The sequence below is a fragment of the Perca flavescens genome, chromosome 4 (genome assembly GCF_004354835.1).
Source record: "Perca flavescens isolate YP-PL-M2 chromosome 4, PFLA_1.0, whole genome shotgun sequence".
NCBI classification, from domain to species: domain Eukaryota; kingdom Metazoa; phylum Chordata; class Actinopteri; order Perciformes; family Percidae; genus Perca; species Perca flavescens.
The window spans coordinates 31538891-31560264 of NC_041334.1; the positions used below are offsets into that span (position 1 = coordinate 31538891).

At 42.6% G+C, this 21374-nt stretch overlaps 1 protein-coding gene across 3 annotated transcripts; it reads right to left on the reverse strand.

The window, feature by feature from the left end:
- Nucleotides 1-56: 56 nt before the first annotated feature.
- ubap2a (ubiquitin associated protein 2a) lies at nucleotides 57-21305 on the reverse strand. Of its 3 annotated transcripts, none has more exons than XM_028576534.1 (27): nucleotides 21031-21305; nucleotides 19076-19213; nucleotides 17889-17966; nucleotides 16915-17025; nucleotides 13022-13184; nucleotides 11106-11189; nucleotides 10962-11019; nucleotides 10410-10507; nucleotides 10152-10210; nucleotides 9974-10044; nucleotides 9388-9562; nucleotides 8998-9262; nucleotides 8561-8865; nucleotides 8055-8281; nucleotides 6904-7186; nucleotides 5472-5511; nucleotides 5172-5337; nucleotides 4735-4786; nucleotides 3314-3617; nucleotides 2837-2928; nucleotides 2549-2599; nucleotides 2344-2437; nucleotides 1847-2257; nucleotides 1409-1513; nucleotides 1232-1299; nucleotides 916-1092; nucleotides 57-827 (listed from the first exon to the last, which is right to left on the reverse strand). In XM_028576534.1, the coding sequence occupies exons 2-27, from the start codon at nucleotides 19169-19171 to the stop codon at nucleotides 732-734; spliced, it is 3729 nt and encodes a 1242-aa protein (XP_028432335.1). In that variant the 5' UTR covers nucleotides 19172-19213; nucleotides 21031-21305; the 3' UTR covers nucleotides 57-731. The 3 variants fall into 3 exon arrangements, with proteins under 3 accessions (XP_028432335.1, XP_028432333.1, XP_028432334.1); XM_028576532.1 differs by having other exon boundaries at nucleotides 916-1107; XM_028576533.1 differs by lacking the exon at nucleotides 21031-21305 and adding an exon at nucleotides 20492-21020 and having other exon boundaries at nucleotides 916-1107.
- Nucleotides 21306-21374: the final 69 nt, after the last annotated feature.

A 21374-nucleotide genomic window follows, 5' to 3' on the forward strand; every position in this document is an offset into this window, starting at 1 on the left:
GTTAGGTCTGTATCCAGAAAAACAATGATCGGTAAATATTGATGCCAGACCCATACCAACTGTTCAGAGATTTTAATTTGGACAACAAGGATTAAACCAATGTTAAAATGACATCAAATCCAAGGCCTGGCTGGTAAAACCAGCCAACTAGTAAGAGTTGAGGAATGAGAGACAGATGGAGGGAAACGGGGCAAAAAGAAAAGTCAAGCTATCAACTCAAGTCACCCTCAATATAAGGATTCACAGATGCGGGAGACCAAAGTTACAGAAACTTAATTCTTCTAAAATAAAAAAAAATAAAAAGGCCTTTGCCATGGAAATGATGTGTAGGAATCTATGTACATCATTATCAGTTCATGTATGCATACAAAAAAATCCACATCACAAGATGCTTGTGTTCAAGTATATTCACCAACTTCATCTCCATGATTTAGCATTCTCATCTTTCCACATTTTTTTTTTGAAATAAAATGTCCTTCAAAATAATAAAAAAATGCAGAAAACCACATTTATGTCCTACCAATACATATATACTGTATAAATACATACATAAATATATTTTACATACAACAGCCATAAATTTGAAAAGGGGATATACAGAGCAAAAGGGAGGGAGTGGTAGTGTGTGTGTTTTAGCTTGTGTTGTAAAATGGTTTGTCCCTCAATTATCAGATCAGGTGTGGCGTTTGTTGTCTGTGTCCACGCACGCACACACCGTAGATGTAGCCATCTTAGTTGGCCCAGTAGGGGGAGCTGCCGTAGCTCGACTTGTTGACTTGGCTCTTCTGCTGCAGGCTGCTGGACTGGCCACGCTGGCTAGGACCACCCTGAGCATTGAAAGACACGCGTGTTAGCATCTGAGACACTCGCTGGTAAAAACCTGTGCAGCAACAACAAAATGTCTGCGGGTGTTACCTGTCCATCCTGAGCTAAATGGTGGTGCAGCAGCTGCGAGTGTGGTTGCTGGTGAGGCAGGATGTGGAGGAATGGGGCCGGTGCATAGCCTCCAGGAGCTGCTCCAGGGTTCAGAGGCCCTGGCCCCCCCAGTGCTGATGGCAGACTGAAGGGAGGCGGGGTCCCCGCATGGAAACCCTGCTTATCAAAAGACTGCAAATGAAGGATGAGGGACTAATTCAACTCAAAAACGTGATTACTTATTGGTATAAACAATAACTACACAGCAAGACGACTGGGTGGGTGGACAGTTGAGTGGATAGTGTTGGAGGCTCACCTGGGTCTTATTGTAAACACTTCCGCTGATGTCCGGCACACCCGAGTTACTGGAGGTCACAGAGACGCCTAGCACAATGACAGCAACAATGTTTACAGATTGTAATATAATTATAATAAAAACAACTTTAAAAATCCAAATTAAGATGTCCGATACAGTGAGTGTTTTTCTTCTTACCTTTCCCAGGTCCAGAAGCAGCAGATTTGGCTTGTGCCTGTGAGGAGGAGTTGTATCCTTTGCTGTAGTCCACTCCTGCTGGCCCCGCTGTCAGCTCCTCATACCCTGGACAGGGAAACAAAGTTCAGTGTTCAAACAATACACACTACTTCCTGTGCAAACAAAATCCACACAATATAATAATATTAATTTATTTATTCTTGTCTTTTAATGTTTTTAATTTGTTTATTATTGTTTTTTAATTGTTTTCTAACTGCTCTTTAATGTTTTATGTAAAGCACTTTGAATTGCCCTGTTGCTGAAATGTGCTATATAAATAAAGCTGCCTTGCCTTGCCTAATTGGGGAATTATCTAACCCAAAATGAAATGCAATTAAAATTTCCCAAATGAATGTGAATACTATTTTTGAAGGCATGTCAAGTGGTGTGATCACTAACCTGAGCTGAAGGTGTGCTGGCCGTAACCGCTGGGCTGCTGCTGTGCCTGCTGCTGGAAGGGGCTAGCTGAGGGGTTTCCCAGACCGAGGCCCATACTGTGCTGCTTGGCCGAGGCTGGTCCCGGACCCCCGGGAGGAACAAACATGGTGTGGCCATACTGGAAGGCAGCAGCACTGGGTACGGCTCCGGGCACTCCAGCGTAGTAAGGCAGGCCTGTGTAGCTGTAGCCTGGAGGCAGAAAGGCCTGCTGACTGCTGTGGTGCTGCGGCTGGCCCTGGGGCTGGGCCTGAGGAGGCTGAGGCTGGGCCTGGCCCTGTCCTTGGCCCTGGCCCTGGGGAGGCTGCGGGGCGGCCAGGCTTGTGGGGGGTGCCGGGGAGGTGGAGTCATTCCTGCCAAACTTTGTGACTTCACCTGACAAACAGTTGAGATGTCAGGTGAGAACAAACATGGGATTTTAGGATTCTGGACAAGGCCAGCAAAGGGTGAAGGTTCTTTACCTGAGTAGGGGTTGTTGGCTAGGCTCCCATCTCTACCAGAGAGAGTCGCTGTGGGGCCAGGGAATGTGATTCCATAGTAATCCTGCAAAGAGGGCTAAAGGGACGGGAGAGGATCAGGAGAAGAGCCACACAACAACCAAACAAGTTAAGTGAGTCCTAGAGAAGAAGTGAGGAGCAGTCCCAACAGTGGGATTATGAAGCTCACCATTGGCAGTCTGGACTGGAGCATATGGAGGTCTTCGTAACCATAGATCTGCTGAGAAATACAACAAACAGGTACAGTCAGCTGAAGAAGCTGCAAAATGTGTCAACATTAAAATGTATTCACTTTGTACTCTTTAATGAAACAGACTGCATCTTCATCAGTTCTCTGATGGCAGCTGAACTGAAGGGACTGAGAAGATGGTATTGGCAAATATCATGATCTGTGTTTACCCATTTAAAAGAAGAACAAGTACCCTACAATGATTCTTGATCCAGAGGGGCTACTTACTGGGTATGCTGGCAGCAGCCCCCCTGGGCCCATGATATACTGGTTGGGCAGTAGAGGAGGCACTCCCTGGGACAAGTTAGGAGGAGCTTTACCTGTAAAGGAAGAAACAATTCCAACTATTTGGGCTTTTATCAACATCAGAGCACAAACAATGAGTGAAATTATGTGTCTGGAATATATATATATGTGTGTGTATATATGTATGTGTGTGTGTGTGTGTGTCGCCCCCAACCGGCCCGTCAGACACTGCCTACCAAGAGTCTGGGTCTGCCGAGTTTTCTTCCTAAAAGGGAGTTTTTTCTTGCCACTGTCGCAATAGCCACTGCTAATGCTTGCTCTTGAGGGAATTACTGTAATTGTTGGGGTTTTGGAATTTATAGAGTGTGGTCTAGACCTACTCTATCTGTAAAGTGTCTCGAGATAACTTTTGTTATGATTTGATACTATAAATAAAATTGAATTGAATTGTGTGTGTACCAGTGGAGGAGGAGAGCAGGGGTGTGGTCCTCGGTGCAGAGAGGTTGGACGTGGCAGTAGCTCCATTGGAGCCAAGTCCCAGCGCTGTGCTGGCGGCAATGGCAGCAGAGTGAAGTCCACTGATGCCAACGATACCAGCGACGGTGCTGCTCATGTTGTTACCCATGTTGGCCAGGTGGCTGATGCCGCTGCTGCTACTGTTGCTGCTGTTGTGGGTTGAGTGGAGTGCTGAGGGCTGCGATGACGAGTAGGAGCCAGTGGAAGGAGCCAGAGAGCTCACACTGCTGTTGTCAACGCTGGTGTACTGAGGACAGAGAGGACCGAGGACATCGGTTACATTTGAAATACAATCTGTTTTTCAGGTTTCATTTGGCAATGCTTGCATAGAATTTGTTTGTGAAACGCACCACATGTCTGGCTTTAACCCAACCAGTAAGCCATGTGGCATGTAACCGAGTCAGCTGTTCGGTGACATAACATTACACATCACTAGTGCAGTGCCCGTTCAAAATGTGCCCGTTTGGAACGGGCCGATTGCTTGGCCTGTGGTATTGCTGCTTGTAGAATTCATCAAAACCAAATTTTACCCCAAAATTACTTACAGAAGAAAGTGCGGTGTCTGCCTGGTTCAGCTCTGAGATTTTCACAATTGCACAGCGCTGTGAAGGAATAATCTCAGAGATTACTTTATATTCTGCCTCTGGTTAGAAGTGGTGAATGTAGGCTACAGCTCACAGCAACTTAATACTATATAGTGTCTGGCTTTTGTTTGGAAAAGTTCCCTTCAGCTATCCGCCGGTGCTCCAGGAAAGCGAAGAAAAGCAAGTTTGGTATATCCAGCAATTATGTAGCTAACGTTGGAAGCAGGAAAAGAGTCAAAGGCGGTAACACGGTAATCACGCTGTCTGCCACTTGTCGTCTGTAGCTGGTTGTGCTTTGCATGTGTGGGATTCTGAAACGTCCTTAAATTCGGGAATTGTCGTTTGTTTATTCAAAGTCAAAAAGACAGTCCAAAGTAGTCCACTTTGCACATTTTTTGTGGGTCTGAAGTGCATTTAATATTTCAGCCACCAAAGCTCCGCTGCTTTCTTCGACCCTCCCTGTGTCTGGTCCTGCTCTGTGCTCACTCAGTGTTGCAGTGCAATAGGGTGAGTGGCCAACGTGTGCTTCTTTTACCTATAGATTTAACGAAACAAACAAACGATATCTGAATTTCTAATCCAACGTCAAACTTGGCACTGCACTTACTCATGCCCGTAGCAAGACACCGGTCAAGTTTAAAATCCATCGGACTAACAGTTCGAGAAATATGCGCTTAACACACACACAGACCGACCGACAGACGTTCCTGCAATTTATAGATAGGAGTCATCACACAGAAGGTTTTAGAAATCATGCTTGTGGACGAGACAGGTACTTACAGTGAGAGAGCTGGAGCCCAGAGTTGAAACTGAGGAATGATTGCTGACATGGCTGTAAGAGGGAAGGCAGAGAGGAAAGAGGATCAGTGTACTGTTGACACACACGTTTTTGCTTCTATCTTGAACAGGAAGTCTGCCGCTGGATAAAGCTGAAGAGGTGAACGCAACCCTTTCCAGGGTCTAGATATGAACCATTCTGGAAAATAAGGATCCTCTAGATCTCTCCAGTTAAGATCAGGTACTGTTACTCCAGCCAGGTTCATCCTGAGTGCTCTGGTTGGTTCAACACTATAGCAGCTTTTTTCTTTCTTGTTTCTTACTTTTTTTTCCTTACATCTGTCACTTCACATAATGCACAACCACACACAGTTTTTTTTTTTTTTTTTTTTTTTTACTGTCAAAGCTGGTCATCAGTCTGCCATGTGTGAGTTTGTCACCTGTTGAGTGAGTTGAGATGGCTGGCTGAGGGCAGGTCCTGTGCCAGGTTGGAGAGCGTGGTGGAACTGTGTGCAGTGGAGGGTAAGAGGGAGGAAGGTGCGGAGGTTCCGTTGGTGATGTTCATTAACGGCGACTCTGGCTTCGGTGTGGAGGATGCTGATGAAGCTGAGCGGGAAGGAGTAGGAAAGAAAAGCTCTTTATTTGTAATAGACTCAAAATACCAAAGAAAGATGGCTGTTGGTAGACATTTACAATAGAAGGTATACACTGAACAAATAAATCAGTAGTAGGTAACTTACTGTCCAGAGCAGCTGAGGTCCTTACACCATTCAGACCATTCTAGTAATAAGAAAAACAGCTCAGCGTCAGCGTAACAGATCGCAACCACTCCCATATATATGTAGCAAACATACACAGTACGAACAAGACATCATTGAACATCGCAGACTTGAATTACATACAAGATGACCATATAAAAAGGGGGAAATTGAAACTTAAAAACAGGATTCATGCTATTCCTATAATGTTTGATAATGGGTTACGAGGGCTATCTTAAGGGGCTATGGGCAAATCTTCCAGTCAGGAATTGCTGGCAAAACATTTAAATTAATCCCATTTGAAAAAAAAGAAGAAACACCACAGTCAGACACAGTTCCCAACATGGGGATGAACATTGTGGGACCGGTTGACTTGCAATTTCTCAGTGTCAATGTGTATATACACAAGAGGCAGAAATGCTAGGAATATTGGAATTTGAATGATTTCTCATCTCTATCATACGGTGGCCGACAGGGGCAAACGCCCTGCAACTTCAGAAAACACATGCAAATAGACAAAACACAAGCAAATTAAGAAAACAACTTCATTAATTTGACAACACATGTGCAGCATTCAGCAAACGCGCTGCATGTACACACAACACAACCAAATATACAAACGCGCTGCAATTAAAAAACGATGCAAAAAGAAAAGCAAACCCCGAAAAAAGAAGCGATGCAAAAAGAAAAACAACTTCATTAATTTGACAACACATGCGCAGCATTCAGCAAACGCGATGCAAATACACAAAACACAACCAAATACATAAACGCGATGCGAATAAAAAACGCTGCAAAAAGAAAAGCACACAAACCCCAAAAACAAATGCAAAAGAAAAACGCTGCATCCAGATTCCACAACGGAAGTTCTCCAGACCTCTAGAGGGAACAGCTAAGTGGAACAGCTGGATTTATGACCCCTTTTCTGCCTTTTTATTAGAGTCGGGTATGGCTGCATATTAAAAAGAGAACTCCTGTCTCATTCCCTTATTAATAACATAATATAATATATTAGTAATATACAGTCTCTGCTCCCGTCTCAGCCGGGAGGCTGGTGCCGTGCTCGAGCTTCGACTTTTCAAAATAAAAGCTTGCGTTTGGTCGGCTTGTCTTCCTTTGGTGTTTTGGATGTTTTTGAACTAAACAGTACGGCAATCATGCTAATGAATACAATAACTTTTTCAGGGATCTATTACTTATAACACAATGGAGCAAGCAAAGCAGTTTTGTCTTTATGTGTCAAATTCTTAATTATCAAATTAATGTAGTTGTTTTCTTAATTTGCTTGTGTTTTGTCTATTTGCATGTGTGTTCTGAAGTTGCAGGGCGTTTGCCCCTGTCGGCCACCGTACTATCAACTACAAAAAGGTTAAAGCCCCTAAAAGGCGGGATGAGATTGGCCATTTCTACTCACCATGACTGGCCCCGTGGCCTCTTTGCTCTGTGAAAAGGCCAGTCGTGTGTGAGGTGGCATGGTCCCATCGTAACTTCCCCCCACTGTGGAGAAGTGAGAGGAGGAGGGCACAGATGAGGAAGTGGTGGAGGCTGTCGAAGAACAGGAGGGAGGATTGGAAGAGTTGGCAGTCCCTAATGAGGAAGGAGTGAGGCTGGGCAACGGCACCGAAGAGTGATACCCTGGCTCTGATGAAGAGAGGGGCAGAGGCAGGGCAACGGAGAGAGGGCTGCCCAGCGACTCACTGCAAGACAACAGCAGGGAGAGAAGGACAAGTTATTCATTATTGAAACTCTTCAAATGTATGGCGTTATATACAGTATCTCACAAAAGTGAGTACACCCCTCACATTTTAGTAAATATTTAATTTTATCTTTTAATGCGACAACACTGAAGAAATTACACTTTGCTACAATGTAAAGTATTAAGTGTACAGCTTGTATAACAGTGTAAATGTGCTGTCCCCTCAAAGTAACTCAACACACACCATTAATGTCTAAACCACTGGCAACAAAAGTGAGTACACCCCTATGTTAAATTCCCATAGAGGCAGGCAGATGTTTGTTTTTAAAGGCTATTATTATATAAGGCTAAGGTTATTTCATGGATCCAGGATACTATGCATCCTGATCAAGTTCCCTTGGTCTTTGGAATTAAAATAGCCCCACATCATCACATACCCTTCACCATACCTAGAGCCTAATAACTGGTTTGATTTGCATTGAGAGATGATTTTATGGAAAGTACCCCATGCCAATTTCTAGGTAAGGATGAAGGGCATGAGAAGTTGTGGGGCTATTTTAATTCCAAAGGCACTTTGGTTTTTGAGAGGGCATATGAGTAAACTGCGTGAGAGGAGTTATTATTGCACGTTAATACGCAGAATAGCAAACATGCAAATACATTTATTGAGCACGGAATAGGTTTTTGTTTGCTCAAAAGAAATTACTTTTTGCAAGTGTTAATTTCTGTTCAAAATGTAATTCTCTGTGCTCAAAACATGCAATTACTCACTCAGGAGTGAGGCACATATATAACGCCATACAAAATGCAAAGTTTCTATAATAATATATACAAAAGAGATGGAACTAGTCGGTCAGCAGTGACAGTACCTGAGCGGTTTGGAGTACAGGCTCGTCTGGCTCTGTGTCCCTGGTCCCTTTGAAGGTGGTGCAGGGCAAGGGGCCGGTGTTGACTCCCTGGATGCCGCACTCACACAATTGTCCACAACTCCAAACTCTGGCATCGCCGACTCCGAGCCAAAGTCTAAAGCTCCGAATTGGAGGTTCAGCCCTGGGATGTCAGCAGAGCCTGGCATCTCTACCGCTGTCGAGGGGATCTACCGGGAGGGAGGGAACACAGTCACGTCTCAGGACTATGATTTTAACTTCATAAACCTACTTGTATTTGGTAATTTACAAAAAGGTTTACTAAAATACATGCACTGTTGCCTTGACAATCAACATGCAAAATCTCACACCCACACAGGTCAGCGATAACCTTTAGAGACAGAGGTTTGAGTTTGAAAACACTGGAGCAAAGTTCCAAAGCAGACACATGCATTGCAGTGCATTGGATTGTAACTGCAACTTTCCGTCCATCAACGTAAACCCCTTACTTTCGACGTGGGAGGTATCCTTCGTTTCTGGGCTTTGAGCTGTGCCCGTTGCTGCTGTGGTGTACTGCCGCCCTGAGGGTCCAGCCCTGTGCCAGGGGCAGGAGGTTTAGCACCAGTAACCGCCATCACCAGGCCTGTCTGTGATAGTGAGCTGGTGTGGTGGGGAGCAGGCGAGGCTGAAGCAGGGGGAGTTTGTTGTTGCGATGGAGGACTAGTCTGACGTGCCAGAGGCAAGGAGGGGCCGGTGTGCCTCTGAACCAGCTGGCTCAGCACAAGAGAAGGCTCTGGCTGCAGGCCAAACTCACCTGCAGATCCAGACACACAACAAAACACAGGACAAGGTTTTTGAATTAAATATACATGCCTATTAATACATGTGGCAGAAACTGAAAACTTGTGCATGGCTGCACTAGGACGTCCGACACTTAAACACTTACGGCTGAACTGTGAGGACAGCGAGGTGGATTCTGAAAGCTTAATGTCCCAGCTAGATGAGGAGGGTGGAGGTACAGGTGCTCCCAGGCCTGGCAGTCGGCCAATGGAGGGGTTGCCTCCTTGGGTGCTGGCAGGAGGCGCGGCCTGGGATGAGGGTAGCGGACCCAAGCCAGGACCCTTCAGCTGTTCCAGTATCTGAGCTCCAGCGCTGGGTTGAGTCCTTTTGGCCTGGCCCAAGTCCCCAAAACCAGCTCCCAGAACTGACGACTGGCACAGACAAGAGGAGAGAACGTAATGTCTTTTTTTTTTTTTTTACTGATGTTTATTTACATTGAGAAATGAAAAAATAAAAAAGGGTGCTGAGTATCAAAAGCAACTTTTTTCTTTTTTACCAGAGCAGCATGAGCATAGCTTGTGCTACTGGTGGCGTTGCGGCTGTGGGGCGGCTGCTGTTGCGGTGGCTGGTGGTGGTGGGAGTTGGTGAAGACCAGACTCTGAGAGGAAGAGGTCGAAGGTGGTTCTCTTCCTCCAACCACAGGCTTCTGCAGCAGAGAGGCGAGGTCCAGACTAACACAGAAAAAGATGGTAAAGTCAATTAGAAAATGCTCGAAACCAAGTCAAAGGCTGCCAATGTAACGTGTTATAAACAAATACAAGTAAATTCCGTATGGCATCCCAATGCTTAGGATTGGTTAGATGCTGGAATTGAATTTCACCACATTGTACTGTAGGATTGTATGTGAAGAATAAAGTTTCTTCTTCTTATTTTTCCATTGTCAATATAACTTTACACTATGTACATTTACAGCATGTATAAATATACCAAAAGTGAAGTTACTCCTACATTGCTGACAGACTTTTAGAATAGAGGGAACAGAACTTACCGAGCACTTTGTCGGTAATTGTTGTGAAATTATATGACACTGTAATAAGAAATCGGCGCCAACATATGATGTTATAATTGAGCAAGTTACTTACCTTTGCCCAGGTGTGATGTGATTCTCAGCAGCAGGTGCACATGAGGAGGTGAACACTTTGGTCTCTGAAAGCTACAGGAACAAACAAGGAGATAGAAGTGTTTTAAATATACACCAAAACATGTTATGGTGATTGACAGACTTGTATTGTATACAGTCCTATAATTGTGTCAACTCACACTAACATCCTCACTCCACTCCTCAGATGCCCAGTCTTCCATGGTATGCCTCCAAGTAACTAGAAAGCAACCAATAATTATTCACAAAGTTCAAATACAGGTGGGATAAGTAGGTAAACACAATGCAGGATGCCTGCAGCTAATGCACATTTGCATAAAAGCTACACAGTACTGTCTGCTCAATACACTGAATGTTTGTGTTCACCACAGAAGAGCTTTTCCAGGTAAAGAGTTGCATATCTGCTCAGAAGAGCTCACCTGTCCCATCTGTGCTGTTGTTGGCCACCGTGTCCCACACCTCACTTTGTGTGGTCCCTGAACCAGCCTCTGAGGTATAGTCTGCTGGATTGAAGATCCTGGGGAAGAGTCATGGAGAGGTATATGTAGTTACACAGAAATAAACTGAAGGGACAGGTAGTGATTGACAGATTTAGTAAATTACTTTCCTTATAAACAATGTCTGGAGTAATTATGTTAAGTATACCATTTATTGGGCAAAGCTCCCATTAGAAAAGGGATATGTTATTGCTTTCTGGCCGTTTTACAGGCTGAGGTGAGATACGTTTACTTTTTTATTTTATTAACATACCACATCCTAATGGGACTGGTGACTAAATACGCTCAATCTTTTAGGACCAGACACAGGGTTATGGAAAAACATTCCAAATTCAGTTGCAAGAAAAAGGCCCCACTTGCACTTGAACTAAATTGCATTTCCTTGCCTGAAAAACACTCTTATTAATTCATTTACACCTTAAAAAGTATGTGAAAACGCCTGTGAGTGTGCATGCTTGCGTGTTGCCCCCATACCCCATGCCCTGGGCTGAGAACCGGCTCCCTGGTGGTCCTCTGCCTCTACCTCCAGATCCTGCATAACATTCATCCAAAAGTTAACAACATCCAGTCCAGTGTAGGACGTACTGACAAGTGTAATATATATATTCAACTGATTACCTCGGCCACCACCTCTAGCCCTCCGACCTCGATCTGAACCCCTGTCCACTGGCGTCACCTCCACACCATTCTCCTCTGGACGTGCTGCACATGTACAAACACACGTGCATTTAAAAATGAGAAAAGATGCCACATAGTAACATTATTATGTAATAAAATACCCTGAAAATCCAGAGTTCTCGTGAGAGCACAATTTTAATTTGCTCAGCGAGTCACTCTGGCATTCAGTAATGATGCTCATTAACTATGCCCTTGTAGCTGAGCTGCACCAATCACATCGGTGTATCTGATATGGGCGGGCCAGAGGCGAGCTAAACAGATGACAACAGTTTAATTTACCAGTTAGCTCCATTGGTAGCTAAGCGTACGGGACCCTGGATATGTCACCCCGTGTATTGTTGTGATTGGTTGTAGTGTTATCCAACTGCGTGCCATGAGATTTTCAAATGCATGCTTGGTGCCGCCCCTCAAGTTAGGCCATTTTCATTACTCAATGCCAGACCCTTAATCTTTCGGATTTGGGGCTGGATTTCCAGGCTGGTAATAGGGCTGGGCGATATATCGATATTAAAAATATATCGATATATTTTTAAATGAGATATGGAATTAGACCATATCGCATATATCGATATAGTTCAAATGTGATCCTTGCTCCCATAGATATATACACAGATGTCGCCTTGAGGTTCTAAACATATGTCAAAACCGCCGCCATCTTGGAACAGGGGTGCGAAGCATTCAGATCAACGCTAAAGATGCCGGACTTTTGTACTGCTTAATTATGTTTGATAGAGGAAATGAAAAGAACAAACAGCAATGAATAACATTTAACAGGTGACAATGTGTTTTATGATTATGTATGCCGCCTTGACCAGCAACCTGAGCTCCGGCGGCAGCGGGAGGCGGAGAGCTCCGTGGCCGGCCGCAGCGTCTCTTCCCCGGGAAAAACACAGCTTTGCCTCGCTGCTGCGCTGGGTCCCCGCTGATCCAAATCGGACCAGCCAAAGACAGAGTGGTGATCGGTAGGATCTTACACGTAGTCCAGGACGACCTGTATGTCGATATCGGCGGAAAGTTCCACTAAGTTTGCCGGCGGCAGGCGGACGGAGAGAAGCTACAGCGGGGCAGCAGAGACCGTCTGCAGCTGCAGGATCTGGAGCTCAGTGCCCGTTAAAATGACACGTAACGCATAAATACATACAGAAATAAATAGTGGAGGAATGAGCCTGGACATTTCAGTCTGTTTTAAACTTCACCTTGAAGCAGAAACTCTTAGTTCAGAAGGGTGAAGTTTCCGTTTGACTCAGATCTGTGAACCGATCATAATAAATATTCTTTGTATTAACACATTAATTAGTTTCTTTGTTTTGTAGTCGATAGTTCATCTTTTAGTTTACTTAAGTGGAAGCAGTATCAAGTGGAAGAATGGGACTATAAACCTAGGCTTACAGGCATGAGGCATTACATTTTGAACAAAGTAGATTATATTAATATCAAAAGCTTAATTGACCTTTGGAACGAATCACAAATATGGAGCTTTGATTTCAAAAAAGGTACTCCTGTTATACAGTATTTAGGTTTACATTTTATTGTTATTTGAACAGCTGAGCATTTAATCATGAACCAGGTGAAGAAACCGGTTTATTATTTATTTGATTTTGCAACTGTCTCTATGAAACTACTTGTGACATGTCATATTTGATTTTGGCTTTGACTGAACATTTGCTCTCACTTTGCGGAAAAAAATATCGGGATATATATCGTATATCGATATTCAGCCAAAATATATCGGGATATGACTTTTGGTCCATATCGCCCAGCCCTAGCTGGTAATAAAACATACTGTTACTGAGAAGCTCCAGAAGAGACAGGAGGCTGAACTAAATATTAATTAATGTGAAGTTTAGACTCCATACCCTGTCGGCTGCGACTGGCCCCCCTGCCCTTGCGGTTGGCAGCCGCACGGCCCTTGCTAGCCTCCCTCTCTCCCTTCTTCTCCCGGTTTTCCTTGTTCTCCTTGCTGTCTGATGGACCCTCCTTCACCAGGGGCTTCTTCTTCCCTACCGTCTCCCATGAGGTCTAAACACAGAACATGACAAATACAGGACAGACAAGAAAGAAAAATAATTCAAAAAAGAATAAATTAGAACTGGAGCACAAACTACAGTATGTAGTTCACATGTCCCTTGTCTAGTATGTTTCTTGTTGCACTAGCTTGAAACAAATTATAGCCGGTAGCAAAGGAAGATATCAACACTGACAATATGCCTCAATGAGAAAAGCAGGCAGTTTTTCTATTTATCTTTGCCTCCATTTCACTGATAATGTTTTTTTTACTTGCGTATTTTGTTCAAGAATAATAAAAAAAGAAAATATACTACAGCACACTATACAAACATTTCTCAAAAGCAGTTACAGAAAAGCTGCGGTGTCGGCTTATTTTTGAATGATATAGTCTGCATTCACACTGCCTGTGTCGGCTGCCAGACAGTGCAGACAGACAGACAGCTAGTGCATTTAGGCTGCGGTGGTGGGTGCCGCACGAGGGAGCTGGATAAAAAAACGCAGTGGCCTGGGGCAAAAATTTGAGACGGACTCAACTTTTGGAGAAACGCAACCAGACATCACACTGCGGTGGCCAATCATGTAACCAGCAAACTTGTCATCATGCTCTAGAGGCGGTGTGAGAGTCCTGTACGGTAAACAGGAAACATCATTGCCTCTATCGCTGCCACAAGTTTTAAAACACTTTGAGGGTAGAAAACGAAACACAAGCACTACACTGGTCAGGAGTTTGTGTAACAGCTGACTGTTTTCTGCAACCACAAAAGCAGAAAAGTCGTTGCTTTTCTTTCTCCGTGAAATGGAGCTGCCTTCAAGTGCCGTTGAAAACGTAGAGAACTATTAACGATCTGACGGAAAAGAGTAATAGTAAAATATAAAGTCTACTTGTGCTACATTGGGGGGTTAAATAACACAACAGGGCATCACACAAATGGGCCATTTGTGGGCCACTCCCACACCGCAGCACCAGCCCGCGGCAAATCGCCGGATACCCTTTTGCTGATGTGAACGCAGCCTATGTACTGAGGTGTGCACTATGCAGCTGTGTTTTGTGAGAAAAACATATCCGATAAAGACTTGTAATTGGTAAGATATTCAATTTTAAAACACTTCAGAACAAAATTAAAGGGTAAAAGAACAAACTGATTTTAACTATACAGTCAATTCATTTAGTGTGTTAATTATTTAATTAGGCCACTCTTCTTTTGTGCTACACCTCACAGCATAGGAAAACTCACTCAGTAATCATTCCTTTTGTTCATGACTTAGTTAAGATCTTAAAAGAGTACTGTAGAAGTAGATGTAATCAAAGAGTTGCAGTATATACCATAACAGTAGAGACTAGGGCTGCACAATATATTGTTTTTTTGATCTTCATTGCAATATCAACTGTCGCAATATACACATCGTAAAAAGGCTGCGAAATATCGCGAAAGATACTCAGAGATTTTTGGTTGAAAGAAAATTTCAGTAGAAAAACTACACTTTAAAATTTAACTGTTATTCTTTTTAGTGCTGCCTTTTACATTCAATTCAATGTTCAATGTGTCCAATAAAAGAATGTTAGAAATGTTTTTCCTTCTACAAGCAATGTGTTGTATTTTAGCTGAATACTGAAAGCAGCAGAAATGCAGAACCGAGTACACTTAAAATATTTGTTTATTTATCGCAAGGAATATCGTTATCGCGATATTAAACAACATTATCGCATATTTTCCTCATATCGTGCAGCCCTAGTAGAGACTTCCACATAAAAAAAAAAGGAGAAAACCAGCTATTTGCTATTTTTGGATTTCCACAAAAACCAAAACAACCAGGGTCGCTGGCTGGCTGGCTGCCCTACAGCCTTTCCTCGCCATCTGTGCAGAAATGTTGGGACACTCACTCCGACTCGAAACATACAGGCAGAACAACGCTTATGTGTTTGCCAGACATTTAGTAGCCCGTTCAACTTTGCACTCTGAGCAGAAGAGGGAAAAGCGTGTACAATGGTGGGCCTTCATTCTAAAAGTCCCTGATGTTAGAAAGCGCAAACTGTCTTAACTGTCACTGTGGCAAAGGACAGCTCAGAGTTATTTTACGGAATTTATTTTTGACCACCATATGCAGAACAACCTTTTATGTTTTTTTATCTTCCAAGCATGTTACATAATCCAGTGTTGATGTGCCAGTATCCTTTATTTATTCGTTTTTTACTAAGAAAAAGGGGCAAAGAGTGATGTAAAACATCTTTCTGTACTTTTTCCTCGTTTGTTTTTGTGCTGAATATGGACCTGCGCTATCTAAAACAGGTTGTGTTTCAGCTGCGTTTCTCACTTATCTGTCTCACACATGTCCGACAGAAAAGATATGATTCTTTTTCAATCAATACAGCTGTCTTCACAGTGGCTTGCATTGCGCTTTACATGCGTTTTAAAAGAGAAACTACAGCGACTGTGAATTAGGCTTGGAGCGCTACACAGCACTATTCTACCTGAGAACATCGTGTGGGTCAGGCGAGCATGCTGTTCAAACTTAAACAATCCGTTTTATGCTCATCCAGCTTGTTTGGGTCTGTGAAAGCAGTTTGTGGATTCATTTGTTAATCCTGACTTCATTTTTTCTTTTAACAGTCAGAATCTTTGATGCCAAGTCAATCTAAATTATATTATTACAATTTCACAATAACCTCAGAATTATATAAACATATAATAATAATAATAATAATAATAATAATAATAATAATAATAATAATAATAATAATAATAGAAAGTGAGCCATTTGGATTTGTTTGTGTAATGTGGTTCACAGTAAAATGTTTTAGTCATGACCAACCTAAATGTCAATAAGCCTGTACTTTTGCAAGTTTGGGCTGAAGTACTTATTGTTCTGATAACACTTCCAGATTAATTTTTTTTTAAGATTATCTTTTTTGGGCATTTCCGCCTTTAATAGATAGAACAGCTCAGACATGAAAGGGGAGAGAGAGGGGGAAGACATACAGGAAACTGTCAAAGGTAGGACTGGAACCCTATACCTTCTGCGTGAAAGAATTTACCTCTGCATATGTGTGCCTGCTCTACCAACAGAGCTAACCAGCCACATCTTCCAGATTAATTTTGAACAAGCTTCTGACAAGCAAAAGAAAAGAAAAGAGATACCCCAGACTCATGACAAATCGTCAAAATTCTAATCTGTTATCCACGCACGAAGAACAGGGCGCTTGTCTGAGATCTGTTGTGTAGTTTGTGCACCCTCACATCAACATGCCAACAGTCTGAGACAAAAAAATGTATTGTGGTGTGAGCAGCACAGCAACTCAGACATTTCCAAAGTCTTGTAGCACAAGGCTTAAGCTGTGGCGGTGAACCAACATGCACAATACCTGGATCACGAAACCAGCTGAGATACAGTAAATGGAATTCAGCCATCATTAAGGTTATTAATTACTGACACATGTCAACAAAAGGTCTATTTGATTTTCTTTGGTAGCACAAGTACAATTTTAAATCTAGAGCATGATGATTATTCTCACTTATTTTCACAGTTTATGCTGTTGTTTTTACCCTGTGCTCATACGTTTTCCAAATTAAAAATCACACATCTCAGTAAAAACAGTTCATACAAAGTTGCTGCATATTCTGCCTTCCAAGCAAAATAAATCTATTAACATTATCTGAAATTGCAAAAATGAAAATGGTGAAAATAACAATAGGCTAGTACGTGAAGTTTAAGATGAGCTCAAATGAGACACAACGTCATTTACCATGTCCGAGGTGCTCTCCAGGAGAAAGTTAATGGCTCTGCTTACATCTTCGTTGCAGTCGTGGAGCGCTACCATGCACTCATCCTGGTTCTTCCCAGTCACCTCCATCAGCTGGGGAAAGCAACAAACACACAGCATATTGGAAAATGTCTAGTAGTCAACAAAAGATTTAACAATGACAAAACACACCACATGACAGTACAAGTCACAGCGAGACGAGGGGCCCTATCTTGCACCAGCCCGACATAAATGTCTTTGCTAGTTTAAGACCGACCCAATTGTCAATTTCCCGTCCAGCGCCCATGGCGTTTAAATAGCAAATGCACCTGCGCCCATCTTTGCGCCCATGGGCGTGCTGGTCTTACAGGGAGGTGTGTTCAGGTGCATTCTTGGCGTATTGCTATCTTGAGGCTGCGGGAAGTGATCGCGCCATTGACCAACAAAAACCTGGTCTAAAGTCAATAACGCAGCATTTCATTGTATTTTTAACAGCAAATTAGTAAAACGCACCTAGGCTCATGCACACTATGCTTGTTTTACACACATAGACACACACACACACAAAAATATTACAGTGCAAATCCTCCATCATAATAGCAATGCGCCAAGGTACAAACGCGCCTGGCTTTTAAAGGGAATGGGAGATGACACTGATTGGATTATTGCATGTTACGCCCAAAACACAACTATGAATTAATGAAGAAACTAAGTACAACTCTTTTGAACCATGCGCCCGGCGCAGGGACCCTTTTTTCCGCCGTCAAACTAGCAAAAGTGAATTTGGACACGTCCTAAACGCACCTGCGGCATGCACTTCACGCCGTGCGCTTAGATCGTTAAAATAGGGCCCAAAGTGTCCCATAGCATCAAATATGCATATTTCATGTGTCCAAATAGAGTACCGGAGTCATGGAGGAATGACAGCATGCCCTAAATTGTACTGTAGTAGCAAATAAAGGCAAAGTGTTCATCACCTGGTTAACTTTGTCCTCAAAGTCAGCATCATTCTTGTCATAGATCACTTGGGCAAGCCGGATCTGCTCAGCGGTAGCCTGCAACACAGAGACACATTGAGTAAAATATTACAATTGTAATCAGGGGTACAGCACACATCCATTAACATTTCTATAAATGTGCCAGTGTTAGCCAGGCAGCTAATTTTCAACTGTAGTCCTTTGAGAGCCATTTTTCTTCTTAAAAACTAACTACAAAAGACAAATGAATTATTCAAATACGTTTTTATTTATTTTAACAAAAAAAAATAATAAATGAGCAAAAGCAAACATAGAAAGATGAAAGTCATAAAGCACAAACCTAACTTATCACCAAACAAATAAAAATTGTGTCCCTGAAGATAAAAACATTGACGCTATGACGACGAGTATGGCGTCTCTGCAGACCGGACACTTTTGTATTGATTTGTATCGGTGCGCCAACATTTAAACGACTTAAAGGGTATGCCAGATACAATTTGGGATGGACTCATGATGCATCGTTTTTAACATGTTTTATCGGTTTATTCATATTATTATTAGCAGTAGTAGTAAACATTCCTTGACATGTAGGAGGAAGGGGGGGGGGGGGGGTGATAGAGCGATGGAGATAGTGAGAGAGTGACGGCAATTGTCTTCGGAGCAAGTTGTGACTCTAGGGGCATAGTGAGAGAAACAAAGTGTTCCCTGTGCTTTCTGACCACGGTGGGAAATCTGTAGCAGAAAAAGTTAACGCTCTCCTTGATTTCATGTCGTTTATGGAGAAGGAGAACCAGGAAATGAGTAAGGGGAAATGCAACGCTACCAAGTCACGGCTGAGCAACGTGCGTGGCCGTGACGTGTAGTTAAATTTTTTGAGGAGGTGCACGTCAGGCTACAGCGTAGGGTCTGGCGTAGATGCATAGAGGTCCGCGGGGGTACGCCGTTGATTCTACACACGACTATAAAACGGCCTTAAATTGTGCCTCTACACTATTAAAATGTAGGCTAATAATAAATAAATAAAGAAAATCCTTTTCAATATTGATAAGGAGGTCACCAGCTATAATGTGTGCACTGTGGTTTTGTTGGCAAGGGTAGTTGTGTGCACACTTTGTCTCACAATTTCTGATGTTTAGAGGTGTGCTTTTTACAAGTTTCCTCATGTTCATGTGGTTGTGGTGGCTCACCTGTATCTGTTTCTGTGGTTGTGATGTGTGAGTGGCAGCAGGCAGTGCTTTTTCCCGAGGGCCCCGGGCCTTGTCGCCGCCCAGCGAGCTCATCATATACAGTATATACAAAACTCTGTATGTACAAAATAGAAAAATCTGCAAAGAAAAATGGAAGGATGAGTGAAATCAACAAACAGTTCTTAAACCAGCAGATTATGTCCAAAAGACAAACGCATTCATTTAATTTACAATGTTGTTAGCAGAGCCTCAATACTTTCCCTTGTGTAAGTGCATAGAGGGGGAATAAGTGTTTAATAACAGAAATGTGTGTTGTGAGCATAGCTAAGCCTTATTGCAATCATGAATACTGCCCTTATGAAGGCTGTAAGACACAGAGTTGGCCTCTGGTGACAACAGAATTTCTGAAAATCTAGGTCAAGGAGGGAGAGTGACCCAGTGTCCCCTTACACACAGCACAGACCACAGAGGTTGTGAAGTAGAACAAACTCTACACACCCTAACCCCACATCCCATCTACATGCTAGATATATATATATATATATATATATATATATATGTCACAATTACTGCAGTAAAATACTAAATTCTTCTCTGTGTATTTGACAACTGAACTAATAATTTCCAATAGCAAATAAACACTCCTCACAACCATATGCACACAAACATGGCTTTATCCACCTACAAATACATGGAAAAGGTGATTGCTCAAAACGTTGCAATGAAAAATACTGCAAATCGGGTTGCAAGCTTTAACTGTGGTGTGCATTACTACAATAATAACCACATACCCCTAGTGACCCATTTGTTTTTATGTCAGAGAACAATAGCAATCCAGCTTACAGTGCCTGAGTGACGTTGGCAAATGCACTGCTGCCATTGGCTGCTGGTCTGGACAAAGCTAATGCAAAAAGATGAAGTGACTTTAAGTGTAAATTCAGTGAAAAATCTCTTTTTATAACTGAAAAATCTGCGGCAGCAGCTACACTTTGTATTTAATTAATCAAATATTAACATATTCTTACAAGTACGGCTATCGACGGTCTTAAGAGATAAACAACAACAAAACAATAATTCTGTAGCTCCGCACATCTCAATTGTTCATCACAGTTATTTGGACATACATATGACAAATCATATTCCAATTAAGTTACAAGTAACATTACGTGTTTACGTATATTAGCATCTACCTGGTTACAGCTAACTAACAAACACTCTGCTCCATCTTATTTTAGTAATAAAGCAAGCGGCGCGTTGTTTTGAACCAATGCTAACGTTAGCCGTTGCTGTCAGGTCACTAATTTCTTGAGTCTTCGTAATGGGACTAGCTAGCTATTTGATAACGGTTGACGTTGGATGTCTATCTTGCAAAAACAAATCAGATTCTCATAGCGTCGTTTTCGACTAAACACTTACCGACTTGGAGCTGTTGGTACTAGGGTCCCTTTGTCCTCGCTAGCATGGACTCATGTTAGCTACGAAGATGCTAATGCTGACACTATGCTGTCGATAACGCTAACTCAAACGATGCAGCGGGGATGAAGCTAGCTAACGATGCTATCTAAATCTGGTCTAAACTGACAGACAACGATCGTCCAACTGGTTTGCGGGTATATTTATTTATAAATCCGCTCAGTTATCTAACGATACTGGCAGTTGCATCAGGCTTGCCATCGACATCTAAACAACAGGCTAGCCAGCCAACAACATAGCTGTGAAATCAAAAGAAAAAGGCCTCTCTCTCAGCAGAGCACAATCCCATCCCGACATTGCTCGCCGGGAAACAAGACAACAGAAAAATTGCAAAAGACATCCCTCACAACCCCGTTTAAACAAAACAACCAATCTAGCAACCAACTATTTCAACGAAAACGCGCTTAACTGTATGGTTTATACGCGCTGAAATACAGAAACTGAACTTGAGAAAAACATAAGAAAAATAGTGTTTTTATTACCTGCTAACACGATTCACTCGGCCAGCAGCAGACAAGGTGGTCACGTGACATGCGCTCGCGCTGCCGTGGTGGATGCTCGCCTCTTTAGGGAACTAACTTCCTAAAAAGCTCAAATATACTTTATAAAAGATGTATCAAACACACGTCGTTCAGTCTAGGATTGACGCTTGTACTTTTATGTCTAATTTATTTTTCCTATGTTGTGCATATTAAAGACAGCTACACAATTTCTACAGTATGACGATCACAATGCACACTGGTCTACCACAGAGACCTTCCTGTCCTGAAAGCTACCATATGGTTGGATATCATTAATGGACTCATATCATTCAGCACTGACCCAC

Excerpts from the sequence above, each read along its gene's own strand:
- ubap2a (XM_028576532.1), bottom strand. The coding sequence starts at position 19,171 with ATGATGAGCTCGCTGGGCGGCGACAAGGCCCGGGGCCCTCGGGAAAAA. Across the intron at positions 11,020-11,105 it reads GGCTAGAGGTGGTGGCCGAG|GATCTGGAGGTAGAGGCAGA; the intron begins GTAATCAGTTGA and ends AATGTTATGCAG. Across the intron at positions 2,258-2,343 it reads AGCCAACAACCCCTACTCAG|GTGAAGTCACAAAGTTTGGC; the intron begins GTAAAGAACCTT and ends ACTGTTTGTCAG.